The 14,132-nt window shown below is 49.6% G+C and overlaps 1 protein-coding gene across 1 annotated transcript; it reads left to right on the top strand.

Annotated features, from left to right (window-relative positions):
* The first annotated feature begins 4,993 nt into the window (after positions 1-4,993).
* Positions 4,994-12,618, top strand: LOC119279939 (L-type lectin-domain containing receptor kinase IX.1-like). The gene is made up of 4 exons (XM_037560987.1): positions 4,994-5,230; positions 10,576-11,179; positions 11,286-11,841; positions 11,937-12,618. The coding sequence occupies exons 1-4, from the start codon at positions 4,994-4,996 to the stop codon at positions 12,616-12,618; spliced, it is 2,079 nt and encodes a 692-aa protein (XP_037416884.1).
* The last annotated feature ends 1,514 nt before the right edge of the window (positions 12,619-14,132 follow it).

The following is a 14,132-nucleotide window of genomic DNA, read 5'->3' as shown; positions in this document are numbered from 1 at the left end:
ACCTGTTGTGCTTGTCGATTCACCCTACAACAAATTGAAATACAAGAAAAGGTTCAATATGCACCATGCTAGCCTATTGGATGCAGCTGTGGATGAAGATGCAAGCAGTTAGTCCAGCAGAGGTTAATTCTTAGATGTGGAGTGTACACTTGGCTATAAAGCGATAGAGTAGGGTGTGGTTGGGTTTTAGTCCCCAAGAATGTTTCATAGCCATTTTCTTAGTCTATTGTGGATTACTCAAGTTGTAAACTTCAATAATACTGGTTTCAAGACTTTGCTTCAAATAAATTTGGTCTGTATGGGAGCACCTAGAAATCTATTTTTTCTTTTTTACAACAATGTGACAGTTGATTCAAGATTAGGAAAGTGAAACTCCAATATGAATTGTCAGGGTCTGGACAAGATTAATTACAGGGCACGAGCAACCCTAGAAGAATAATATTTTATGATTGGTTTATTTTTAGATTTTTCTATTGCTAATTGCAAGTGTCGTCCCATATTGAGCAGGAGCAGACATGTTTCAATAAAATTTGCTCACACATATACGAGAGGAAAAATGTATGAGCACGAGCATAGCCTCATGATGCAACAGAAGGTAAAATATTATATGAGTGAACACTCAATACCAGCTATCCAGGAAATGGCATAACTAATGTCTCGTAGGTAGGTCGCAAATCCTATAAAGTAGAGCATTGGATCACAGGCGTAAAGCACATATCGAAAGAGGCATGCCGGTGCTGCAACGACCATGATGTGGCATGGAAGAGCGTGCCCTGAATTGAAGGGATCACGGGGGCTGTAGGCACCTTCAGGAGCATAGCAGGGTGGCAATGGTACATCCATCCTGCTTGAGGGAATCACATACCATGTTGTGTGATAGCTCTGCAAAACAAAGGAAAAATTACTACTTGTACTCACCTTATCACATGTATCTAGCTAACAAACGTTGCGAGTAACTTAACATCGAAGAATCAAACGCCTGAATTTTTAACAATCCAATGCTCATTCCTCTCTCTCTATTTTTGCAAGGATCATTTCTCTCTATTTCACAAGGGTAAAACATCATAATAAGAATTTACACTAATCCTCCAATGTTGGATATCCCCTTTGAATCTTTTTTTATAAACCACATGCCCAAGTCTGTTGAACCTAGTCTAGCAATTGCACAGGAAGAAGCGAGCATCATAAATATTGAGCAACATAAGCTATGAATTGTTTATAGGACATTCCTAAATTAATAGATTAACATCTCTCCCTGACCAAATCCAAGGTCTCACCTATCAGCCAAATTGAAAGAATAAAGCTTGAATTAATTGTACAACTGTACATATGCAACAGTCGAAGATACATAGATGTTGCCCTGATGTGGATGAGGTCGCACGAATGGGGCTCGTTGGTCGAGGCCGTCTGACTTAATCCAGCCCCGCAGTACCCTGCTGATACGTCTCCATCGTATCTACTTTTCCTAACACTTTTGTTCTTGTTTTGGACTCTAATTTGCATGATTTGAATGAAACTAACCCAAACTAACGCCGTTTACAACAGAACTATCATGGTGTTATTTTTGTGCAGAAATAAAAGTTCTAGGAATGGAATGAAACTTTTTGGAGAATTATTTTACAATAAATGAAAAATACTGGAGCCAAGAACCACCGGAGGGGGGCCCTGGCTGAGCACAAGACACCAGGGCGCCCCCCTTTCAGGCGCGCCCTGGTGGGTTGTGCCCACCTCGTGGCCCCACTGACCCTAATTCCAGCGCCATAAAATCCTATTTTTGGAGAAAAAAATCGAAGAGGAAGAATCATCGCGTTTCATGAGACAGAGCAATCGCCACCTCCTGTTCTTCACCGGGAGGCCAGATCTGGAGTCCGTTCGGGGCTCCGGAGAGGGGAATTTTTGATCTTTGTCATCACCAACCCTCCTTCATCGCCAATTCCATGATGCTCCCCACCGGGAGTGAGTAATTCCTTCGTAGGCTCGCTATTCAGTGAGGAGTTGGATGAGATTCATCATGTAATCGAGTTAGTTTTGTTAGTGCTTGATCCCTAGTATCAACTATGTTCTGAGATTGATGTTGCTATGACTATGCCATGCTTAAAGCTTGTCATTAGGGGCCGAGTGCCATGGTTTCAGATCTGAACCGTTTATGTTTTCACCATTATATCTATTTTCTAGTTCCAATCTTTCTAGTCATATGCACCTGCAACGTGTTATGATTCGTAAACCCGGGGTGATAGTAATCGGGATACTTTCCGGTGATGACTGTAGTTTGAGGAGTTCATGTATTCACTATGTGTTAATACTTTATTCCTGTTCTCTATTAAAAGGAGGTCTTAACACCCCTTAGTTTCCTTAAGGACCCCGCTGCCACGGGAGGGTAGGACAAAAGATGCCATGCAAGTTCTTTTCCATAAGCACATATGACTATTTATGGAATACATGCCTACATTATATTTGTGAACTGGAGCTAGTTCTGTGTCGCCCTAGGTTATGAATGTTATATGATTAATATCATCCAATGAATCCACCGTTCCAATGCCTACAAGTTTCCCACATATTGTTCTTGCTAAGTTACGATTGCTATTGCTACTGTTACACTTGCTACATCTTTGATATCACTATTACTGTTACTACTATTGTTACCACTGCTATCAAACTATCACATTACTGTGTTACTAATCACTTTGTTGTAGATATTTAATCTTCAAGTGTGATTGAATTGACAACTCAACTGCTAATACTTGCAAATACTCTTTGGCTTCCCTTGTGTCGAATCTATAAATTTGGGTTGAATACTCTACCCTAAAAAACTATTGTGATCCCCTATACTTGTGGGTTATCACCCACCAGCAATGAGAACATGGTCCATCTAGATGCCCAACCACCTTTGCTTGCGGGCATGGCGGAGAGGTGATCTAGAGGATGCAAACAACCACGTGGGGAGTGGGAAAGAGGTAGTAACTCACCTCGTGGCTATAGGCACACGCATAGAGGACTGGGAGGTGGGATGGCGCCGAATCTTTGCTAGCGACCGCCGTGGGGAGGGCATACATCCTCTTCTCATTTTCTTTGGTGAAGAGGAGGTGCCAGAGCGCGAGGGGATTGGAGTGGAGGAAGGGAGGGGCCGTGACGCGCGGCTCGATCCTGTCGGCGAGGGATGAAACCCTACGGCCGGCAAGGAGTCAAACCCTAGCGACGACACAGTGACAGGAATGAGCTGGATGAAAATCATACCAAAAATATCCCTAAAATTTGTACCGAGAATACCGTTGAAATATTTGAGAGGGAATACCTGATCAGTTTGAAAAAAACTCTTCCGAAAATTCCCCTCATGCTCTATTATAATACACGTGACATCAACGTATTGCATTGGATCTGGACCGTCCAATCCGGTCCAGCGGATGGTCCATATCGAGTGGATGCACTGTAAAAGGACTCCCGAGGTAAAGCCTATGTCTAACTTGAGTTGGTTATACCAGAGAATGACGATGTTTTTCAGTTGTTACCTTGTTCAAGGCATTACTCATATATGTTCGGACTGGTTCTTCAGTGTGAAAATCTAGATTCTGACCTTGGATGGTTGGATCCGGTGACAGAGGCGTTGAGCGTTGATCCCTTTCTGAGCTCGTTGCTATTGAAGAACTTCATCGTCTATATATGGTGTCATGAGATGGTTGACATGGATATGGTCATTGTTATAGCTTGCCAATCACGAATCTGCTTGCTTTGGGATATTTTTCTTTTTTCCTTGCGTGCGCATAGGTTTGGTTTTATATGACGGTCGTGTCTATTTTAAGTATGTTGGTGTTGACTATGTATATTCTACTACCTCCGTCCTGATTTATTGGTCCCCCTCGCATTTTGTGTCAAAATTTGACCTTAAATTTCACTACTAAAATGCTAACATGTAACCAAAAATAATATCATTGGAAACCATGTTCAAATACGAATCCAACAATATAATTTTTAGTGACATGCATTATTATTCTCTTAGTTAAATCTATACTCAAAATTTGGCACTAAATACTAAGGGGACCAATAAACCAGGAAGGAGCACTAGTAGAAAAACGACTTTTAGTACCGGTTCGTAAGGACCTTTAGTACCGGTTCTGGAAACCGGCACTAAAGGGTGGGGACTAAAGGTCCCCCTCCTTTAGTCCCGGTTCAACATGAACCTGGACCAAAGGCCAACCACGTGGCATGAGGCGCGTCGATTTTCTTTTTTGAAATAAAGCAAAAACTGCCCGCCTACTGGGCCGGCACGGCCTGCATACGACTAGAAACCCAACCTCTAGTTGGGCCAGGATGCAGGCCCATACGGCCCAGTAGGCCCACAGGGCAGAAGACTTGCAATAGGCCCACAAAGGCCTGCTTGGAGAGGAGCTCGACACAGTAGCCACGGCGGGGCTTATAAACCGGTGCGAGCTCCTCTCAACTAGCGAGGTGGGACTAAACATTGTGCACTGCGGGTGGCAGCGCCCCCCCTCCCTCCCCCAATTTACGCTTCAACCGGTACTATAGGTCACAAATGAACCGGGACTAATGCATAGCTGTTCGAACCGGGACTAATGATACAATTAGTGCCGGTTCATTTACAAATCGGGATTAATGTGTCTCACGTAAAATAGTTTTTCTAGTAGTGGAGGTAATAACTATGAAAAAGGCCAAGTGTGTGCTTATTATTTTTCTTCCTCTTGATGTTTCGTTTGAGCCATTCAAATGCATCCTTTATTGAAAAATATGTCTTGGTCCATTGACCAGTCCTATGGAGGTGTTCATAGCACGACATTTCTAAATATCTTTTTCCAACCAATCTCCAGCAAGATCCCAGAAAGGAATAATAAGGACTTGTCCGGCCCTTGTCTTACATTAAAAGAACTCACCTCGGCGAGGGTGATGTGTGCACGTCGGAGGGTATGTACTATGTAGAAGTCAAAGCTGTTGGAACTGGATCCTTAAAAGCGGGAAAATTGGTCGAGCAAAGCCATGGGCCATGGCTCGGCTCTTCCTTTTAGTCCTCCTCTCAGTAGTTTCCTCCTTGAGCGGATTACATGGCCAGTTCTCCACGACGGACTATCCTGACTGCTCCAACAAGGACAACTACACCATGGCCAGCCCGTACCAGGTGAACCTCGCCGAGCTCATGCATGGCCTCTTGGTCAGCGCCATCGACAACGGCGGCTTCGCCAGCCTTACGGCTGGCGAGGCGCCTGACAAGGTCTTCGGCCTCGTTATGTGTAAGACAATAAGTTTTGGGAAACAACACAACCCTTTAGGGGTGGCTTATCTCATTATATATAATGGTTCTGTTACAATACGTACATAGGTACAGAAGCTATACATAGTCTAACACCCTCTCTCAATCTTAGCCACTTTCTAAAGAACTGAGAAGGGTAAGATTGCGCCTACCAGCCTCAAACTGTGGCAGTGGTAAAGGCTTAGTGAAGATGTCTGCAAGTTGATCCTTAGATGAGATAAACTTGACCTGGAGTTGCTTCTGTGATACACGTTCCCGTACAAAGTGATAGTCAACTTCAATGTGTTTCGTTCGGGCATGAAATACTGGATTTGCAGAAAGGTATGTAGCACCGATGTTATCACACCAAAGAATAGGAGGCTGTGGTTGAGACAAACCCAACTCCTGAAGCAAAGACTGCACCCAAATAATCTCTGCAGTAGCATTAGCCACAGCCTTGTACTCAGCTTCAGTACTGCTACGTGACACAGTAGCCTGTTTCCGAGCACTCCAGGCGATCAAATTAGGGCCAAAGAATACTGCATAACCCCCCGTGGATCGCCTGTCATCTGGGCTACCAGCCCAATCTGCATCAGAAAAGGCCGAAAGGACCCGAGAGGAAGTCGGCCGAATATGCATACCAAATGTCAGGGTGAACTGAACATAACGAAGAATGCGTTTAACAGCAGCCCAATGAGTATCTCTGGGAGCCTGAAGATACTGACAAACCCTGTTAACAGCATAAGAGATATCTGGTCTCGTGATCGTCAAGTACTGAAGTCCACCAACAATACTCCTGTACTCTGTGGCATCCGCAGGAGACAAAAGCTCGCCATCAACAGCTGTTATCTTGTCAGTAGACGACATGGGTGTGGTGGTCGGTTTGCACTTCAGCATGCCCGCTCTTTGTAACAACTCCAAGGAGTACTTCTTCTGCGTAAGGACAAGACCAGTAGCACGAGAAGTGACCTCAACTCCAAGAAAGTAGTGAAGCTTCCCAAGATCTTTGACCGCAAAATCAGCACCAAGAGAGCAGACAAGAGCATCAGCAGCATACTGAGAAGAGCTGACAAGGATAATATCATCGACATATACCAAAAGATACATAGTGACTTCTGGCTTCTGTAGAAGAAATAATGAAGTGTCAGCAGTGGACGGCACAAACCCATGAGCACGAAGGGCAGAGGCAAGGCGGGCATGCCAGGCACGAGGAGCTTGCTTCAAACCATATAGTGCTTTGGAGAGACGACATATATAGTCAGGACGATCAGGATCAGAGAAACCAGGCGGCTGTTTCATATAAACCTCTTCCTCCAAAAAACCATGTAGAAAAGCATTCTGCACATCAAGTTGACGAAGTGACCAACCACGAGAAACAGCAATGGAGAGAAGAAGCCGAATAGTGGTAGGCTTGACGACAGGACTGAAGGTGTCCTCATAGTCAAGACCATGGCGCTGCCGAAAACCGCGAGCAACAAGTCGCGCTTTGTAACGCTCAATAGATCCATCCGAATGCTTCTTCACTTTGAATACCCATTTTGAGTCAATAATATTTACCCGTGGTGGTGGAGGAACGAGAGTCCATGTCTTGTTACGAAGGAGAGCATGAAACTCCTGCTCCATAGCCTCTCGCCAATGTGGAATGCGCAGGGCAGCCTGATATGAGCGAGGCTCAGAAGATGGATCCGCAACAGCAGCAGCCAAACAAGAAGCCAACCAAGCAACCGTACCATCCTTACGTTCCTTAGGTTTGAAAATGCCACTGCGACTGCGTGTATGTGGTCGGGACACAGGAACCACCGAGGTCGACGGAGCAGCCTGCAACGGGCTGGAGGACGGCGACGTTGACGAGTCAGCCGGTGACGAGGAGCCAGACACAGTAGCCTCGGGCTCGGTCGGCGAAGAAGGTCGGCCGACCGGCGAAACCGGCAGAGCAGACGAAGCAGCTGGCGACGCCGGCGTCACAGACCGGGCCGATGGCGAGCCCGGCATAGTGGGCCGTGGCGCGGCCGGTGTCGCGGGCCGATCCGTGGATGAAGGCGACGTGAGGACAGCGTCGCGGACCCGAGCTGCAGGCGAAGACGGCGTGACGGGCCGAGCCGCGGGCGAAGACGGCGTGACAGGCCGAGCCGCTGAAGACTCGGCGGCCGCTGGCGAAGAGGGCCGAGCCGCTGGAGACTCGGCGGTCGCTGGTGTAACGGACCGAGCAGTGGAGATGCTCGGCGCGACGGGCTCTTCGGGTGACCATGCATGGGCACGCAAATCGATGCCATGCAACATAGGGCGATCAACGTGCCCATCAGAAGGCGGTGATGATGATGGTGAATCCTCCAAAAGCTCCAAACGAGCCCCACGTCCGGTTCCTGCACCATGGTTAGGCAACAGCAAAGGAGAGTATGCAACATCATCAAATTGGTCAGAAGCAACAGAGGATGAATGCAGAGATGGTGGTTCGACAGTGGACACAGGAAGTTTGGCAAAGGGAAAAACATGCTCATCAAACACGACGTCCCGAGATATATAGACACGATTAGTGGGAACATGAAGACATTTGTAACCTTTATGAAGAGAGCTATAGCCAAGAAAAACACACTTCTTAGAACGAAACTCAAGCTTGCACTTATTATATGGACGAAGATGCGGCCAACAAGCACACCCAAATACCTTGAAAAAGGTATAATCAGGTTGTTCATTAAGGAGAACCTCAATGGGAGTCTTCATGTTTAAAACACGAGTGGGAGTACGGTTGATGAGAAAGCATGCAGTGGTGAAAGCATCACTCCAAAACCGAAACGGAACAGATGCATGGGCCAAAAGAGTAAGACCAGCTTCAACAATATGACGATGCTTACGTTCGACTGAACCATTCTGCTGATGTGTATGTGGACATGCTAAACGATGAGCTATCCCAAGCGACTGAAAGAAGGAGTTGAGGTTGCGATACTCGCCCCCCAGTCCGACTGGACATGAACAATTTTGTGCTTGAGAAGACGTTCAACATGTTTTTGAAACTGAACAAAAATATCAAACACATCAGATTTGCGTTTAATAAGGTAAAGCCAGGTAAAGCGACTATAAGCATAAACGAAACTGATATATTAATTATGACCACTGACAGAAGTCTGAGCAGGACCCCATACATCTGAAAACACAAGTTCTAAAGGATGTTTCACCTCACGACTGGACTCCGAAAAAGGAAGTTGATGACTCTTCCCCTGCTGACAAGCATCACACACTGCTACATCTTTATTACTAGACAAACTAGGAAGCTCATGACGACGCAAAATATGACGGACAATAGGTGTGGCCGGGTGACCAAGACGAGCATGCCACTGTGACGGAGAGACCCGAACTCCACTGAAAACACGGGCGACGCCAGGATGCTCCAGACGGTAGAGGCCCTGGCACAACCGCCCAATAAGAAGAATGTCCCTCGTGCCCCGATCCTTAATAAAAAGATCAAAAGGGTGAAATTCACAAAGCACATTATTATCACGTGTGAGTTTAGGAACTGAAAGAAGATTACGGGTCACAGATGGAACTCGAAGAACATTGCGAAGCTGAAGACTCCTATTGGCATGTCTAGTGAGAAGAGATGCTTGACCAATATGAGAGATGTGCATACCTGCTCCATTGGCGGTGTGGATCTTGTCGGAGCCATGATAGGGTTCACGAGTGTGAAGCTTCCCCATCTCGCTGGTCAGATGCTCTGTCGCCCCAGAGTCCATGTACCAGTGTGGATCGATGGAGTAGGACTGAGTGTGTCCCTGTTGCTTCTGCGGCGAGGGGCGATCAGCCATGGCGACCTGACGGGCATTGTTGCGTGTATCTTTGCCGTCATTGCCAAGACCAAGGAAGCTTCGCTGGAAGCGCTTATGACACTTGGAGGCCCAGTGCCCATCGCGGCCACAAAGCTGGCACACACGTGGACCACCAGCCCCCGGTAAGGTCGCAGTAGGTGGGGGGGCCGAGGCGGGCAACGGTGGCAGCCCCAAGGGAGACCGGGGTGATGAAGAAGAGCGGCCACCCTTGGTGGCGGCGTTGGCCGAGAGGGAGCCAGTGCCCCTGGTGCGGCGAGTCTCGACCCGTTGCTCAGTGAGAAGGAGCCGAGAGAAAACCTCGTGTGCCAGCATGGGTGTCGAGTTGCCCCGCTCGTTGATGATCTCGACTAAGGCATCATACTCCTCATCAAGACCATTGACAATAAACGAGTTGAACTCGGAGTCGGTTAGGGGCTGTCCAATGGAGGCCAATGTGTCGGCGAGGCCCTTGACCTTGTTGTAGAACTCAGTGGCAGTGGAGTCAAGCTTCTGACACTCTTCAAGCTGACGACGGAGTGCAAAGACACGAGCCTGGGACTGCGCTGCAAAGGTGCGCTCAAGGATGGTCCATGCCTCATGAGACGTCTTCGCGAAGACAACAAGGCCGGCAACTGCCGGCGAGAGCGACCCTTGGATGGAGGAGAGGTTCGCCTGGTCCTGCCCCGTCCAGACGCGATGGGCCGAATTGTAGACCGGACCATGCATGCTGTCTACCAGCGCGGGTGGGCAGGGAAGCGATCCGTCGACGTAGCCTAGCAGGTAGTGACTCCCCAAGAGCGGGAGAACCTGCGCACGCCAGAAGATGTAGTTGTCGGCGGAGAGCTTGATGGTGATGAGATGACCGAAGTGAAACGGCGGCGGCGAAGACGATCCCATCGAGGAGGCTGCCTGGGGTGCAAACACCATGGAGGCAGCCGGAGGCACCGAAGCCGATGCGGGAGGAGGCGGGACCGCAGCCAGGGCGGGCGCCGCAAAGCTCACGGCCGGTGCGGACGCCGCAAGGCCCGCAGCCGGGGCGGACGCCGCCAACCCCGCCAGCGGGGCGGTGTGATCCGCTTGCGGCAGGAGCGGCGGGACGACGCCTGCGGAGTCCGCAGCGGACGGCGGCGCCGCGGTGTGGACCACGAGATCACGCCCGAGCGAGGGCGCCGGCGGCGTGGAGAAGACGGAGCCGATGCTCCTTGTCCCGATCGGAGCGGGAACGGAGACGGCATCGAGCGGGAGGTTGAGCAGAGCCGCAAGAGAGGCCGGGAGGAAGCCCACAGCAGTGGAACCGGTGGTGGCGGCGCTCGACATGGTGGCGGCGCGATCGGTGGCGCGGCGGCGGCGGTGAAGGCGGCGGCGGCTGCGGCGGCGGTGCGGTTATTAGGGTTTACAAGCGGAAGCGATCGTAACCTAGCGTGATACCATGTAAGACAATAAGTTTTGGGAAACAACACAACCCTTTAGGGGTGGCTTATCTCATTATATATAATGGTTCTGTTACAATACGTACATAGGTACAGAAGCTATACATAGTCTAACATTATGTGCTACGCCGACGGCAACTGGACCAATTGCAAGTACTGCATCAGAGCCGCAACCGGCGGCATACAGCAAGCGTGCCCGTTCAGCCGGGTGGCCAGGGCCTGGTACGACGTCGCGTGCGTGCTGCGGTACTCGAACGAATCCTTCTTCTCCGTCGCCAGCCTTGACATTACTCGCATGACTGATCACGACGGGGCAACCAACGCCGAGGTGTTCGACGCGGCGCGCAGCGTGAACGCAACTCGATGGAAGCTGATGAGCCGACTCACGGTGGAGGCTGGCAGCTCCTCCCTCCGGTTGGCGAACGGAAGCGAGCGGTACACGGACTCGCAAGGTATGGAGCAGGACATGTACGGCATGGCACAGTGCACGAGGGACCTAAACGCTAGTGAGTGCAGCAGCTGCTTGAGAGATCATCTTCCAGCTTATTCAAACCTATTGCCACTGATGAAATTTGCAAACAAATCCTTTAGTGGCTTCATGGGGTATAGCTGCTACATGCGGTACTCGATAGGCATCCCCATACCCATCACCATCTTTCCAGTAGCCGAGCCGCCGCCAGGGACACGAGTCACACTCACACCACTCCCACCAGGTAATTTGCATTGAGTATCTTCGTGCGAAGTACGATTTAATCAGTGAAATGAAAATTCCATATGCCTAATGTAAATTTCTGTCGTGCTGTTTCCTTTGGTAATTAGCTTCACCATCACCCTCCTCAACCGTGCCGGCTAGCAGCAGGAGAAGCGCGCTGATAGTGGGCGCCTCAGCCAGCTCCATCGCGTTCGCAATCATCGCTGGTATGTCTCTTTGGTTTGGTTTGCGCCGTAGGAGGCAAAAGAAGTCAGCGAGAGAGCAAGAAAACCAATTGTTCGACGAGCAGCCCATGGAAGAGGAGTTCGATCAGGGCATGGGGCCCAGGCGGTTCCGCTACAACGAGCTCGCCATCGCCACAAAGCATTTCTCCGATGAGGGGAAACTCGGCCAAGGGGGCTTCGGGTCAGTGTACCACGGGTATTTGAAGGATGATGACCTTCAGGTTGCAGTAAAAAGAGTTTCAAAGACTTCTCAACAGGGGAAGAAGGAGTACGTCTCCGAGGTGACAATCATAAGCCGGTTAAGGCACCGCAACCTCGTGCGACTCATCGGTTGGTGCCACGGCGGCGGTGAGCTTTTGCTTGTCTATGAGCTGATGCCGAATGGCAGCCTCGATACTCACATTCACAACCCGGAGACCGTCCTATCATGGCCACTCAGGTATCCGCACAACAACTAATGTACATCTGCTTACTGCCTTACTCCACACCTTGGATGAGATTTCTAGTGTGATGCCTTGTTTATCTTTATAATAGGTATGAGATAGTTCTTGGCATAGGGTCTGCCCTTTTATACCTGCATCAGGACTGGGAGCAATGTGTTCTGCACCGAGACATCAAGCCAAGCAACTTGATGTTGGATGCATCCTTCAATGTGAAGCTCGGTGATTTTGGGCTGGCAAGACTCGTGCAACACGGGCAAGGATCACACACCACTATGCTCGCCGGAACAATGGGCTACATGGACCCGGAGAGCATGGCTTCCGGAAGAGCCAGCACCGAGTCTGACGTCTACAGCTTCGGCGTGGTCATCCTCGAGATTGCCTGCGGCCGGCGCCCGCTCCTGGTCCTGCGGGGAAATGAAGCATGCACCATGCACCTAGTGCAATTTATTTGGGAATTATATGGCGCTCGAAGGATCCTTGACGCAGTAGATCATCGACTAAATGACGAGCTTGACAGCCAAGAGATCCAGCGTGTGATGATCGTCGGGCTTTGGTGCACACACCCTAATAGAAGCCTGAGACCGTCCATAAGGCAGGCGATGAACGTGCTGAGGACTGAGGCACCGTTGCCGAGCCTCCCCGCCAAGATGCCTGTTGCCATGTTTGTTTCGCCGGTTGACAGCTTCTTATCTGAATCTATAACTGGAACAACGACCATCAGCAGCGGTAGCGGTGGGACCTACGGCGCAGGCACCACGCATTCTAGCACCTAGACAACGAGCACCACACATTCCAGCAGTGGGATACACACCGGCAATGTTTAATCTTGTAGCATGATTATATTGTGCGGTTTGTGCCGGTTTCGTATCTCGGACGTGCTCATAGGGGTAGGGTATGCGAGTGTGCTTTTATAGGATGATTGTATCTTATAGGGGTAGGATGTGCGTGCGTCTTTTTATAGGGGTGAGTATATGTGCATGTATGTGAGCATTTGTGATTATACTGTGCTAAAAAAATTGTGCCATTTGGTCGTGTGGAATACAAGCGCAATGTAGGCTTTTAAGCGCTGCTATTCTTACCTGTTTTTTTCTAGAATTTGTGACCAATCAAACAAATCCAAATGCAGGCCTTACCGTGGTTCAGCCAATTCGTCACTGAGATTGCAGTGCAGAATCCCTTGTCATCTGGCGCTCCGTCGAGGATTCGGATCTTGTTCGGCGCAAACTGCGCTGCCCAAATCGATCAGCCCTTCCCAACACAAACTACCGGAAAACTGACCTATGACTACGGCCAAATCAATGCCGACGGCTGCCGTCGGCCTAGTTTGAGATATGCCGACAGCCTCGTCCTGGCCGTCAAGCTACCCTCACAGAACGGCCGTCGGCCTATCTACAAACACGCCGACAGCAGCCGTCGGTATAACATAGCCGTCGGCATACAAAGTGGGCCCGGCGACCCCGCCCGTGACCAGCGCTAACGCCGTCAACCCTATGCCGACGGTCGGGACGGGCGGCCGTCTGCATATCTCCGCATGCCACGTCACCGATCCGCGGCGTAGATATGCCGACGGCAGCCGTCGGCATAGGCTCCACGTCACCGATCCGCGACACGGCTCCTCCCAAAACCCTGTCGTTTCTATGCCGACGGCAATGCCGTCGGCATAGCTATTTTTTTACATGCTTTTCATACATTTTTATGCTTTTTTTACATATGTTTTTATGCTTTCTTTAAAATATGTTTTTATGCTTTTTTATGTATTATATGAATATATATATGTAGATTGTAATTTTTTCATAGATTATGAATATATATATATATAGTTTGTATTTTTTTCGAGCACATTAATAATGTGTCATCATGTTCTTTTGAATATAAGTCCTTATATTTTATTAAAATAAAAAACAGCTATGCGACAGAAGTTTAGTGGCGGTTGCAAACGCCCGGCACCCGTCTCCGGAGTGTGACACCCTCACGGACGGCGCCGCCGCCGGCACCTGGAGGGGGAAAACGGATGCATCGGGTCTACACGGAGGGGATGTAGCAGTCGGTTTGGCCCGGATGTTGCTCCCAGGTGTCCCTCTGAGCTGACCTGACACAACCGGGTGGAGAGGTCCACTCTTCAAAGCCCGTCCGTGGGAAGTCAAAGGGCTAGATCTCGTGGTCAACCGCTCCTGGGTTAGTCGGGACGGGGGCCCTGGGGGTAGCAATGCCACCGGAGCATCATACCGGGCCCTCATACATGCGGGGTGGTGTTGTGGCATGTCCGAAGAGGCGACACGCGTCTCCG

This window comes from Triticum dicoccoides, chromosome 3B (genome assembly GCF_002162155.2).
Source record: "Triticum dicoccoides isolate Atlit2015 ecotype Zavitan chromosome 3B, WEW_v2.0, whole genome shotgun sequence".
Lineage (NCBI taxonomy): Eukaryota > Viridiplantae > Streptophyta > Magnoliopsida > Poales > Poaceae > Triticum > Triticum dicoccoides.
The sequence above is the reverse complement of the archived record's forward strand: the minus strand, read 5'-3'. Positions and strand labels throughout refer to the sequence as shown.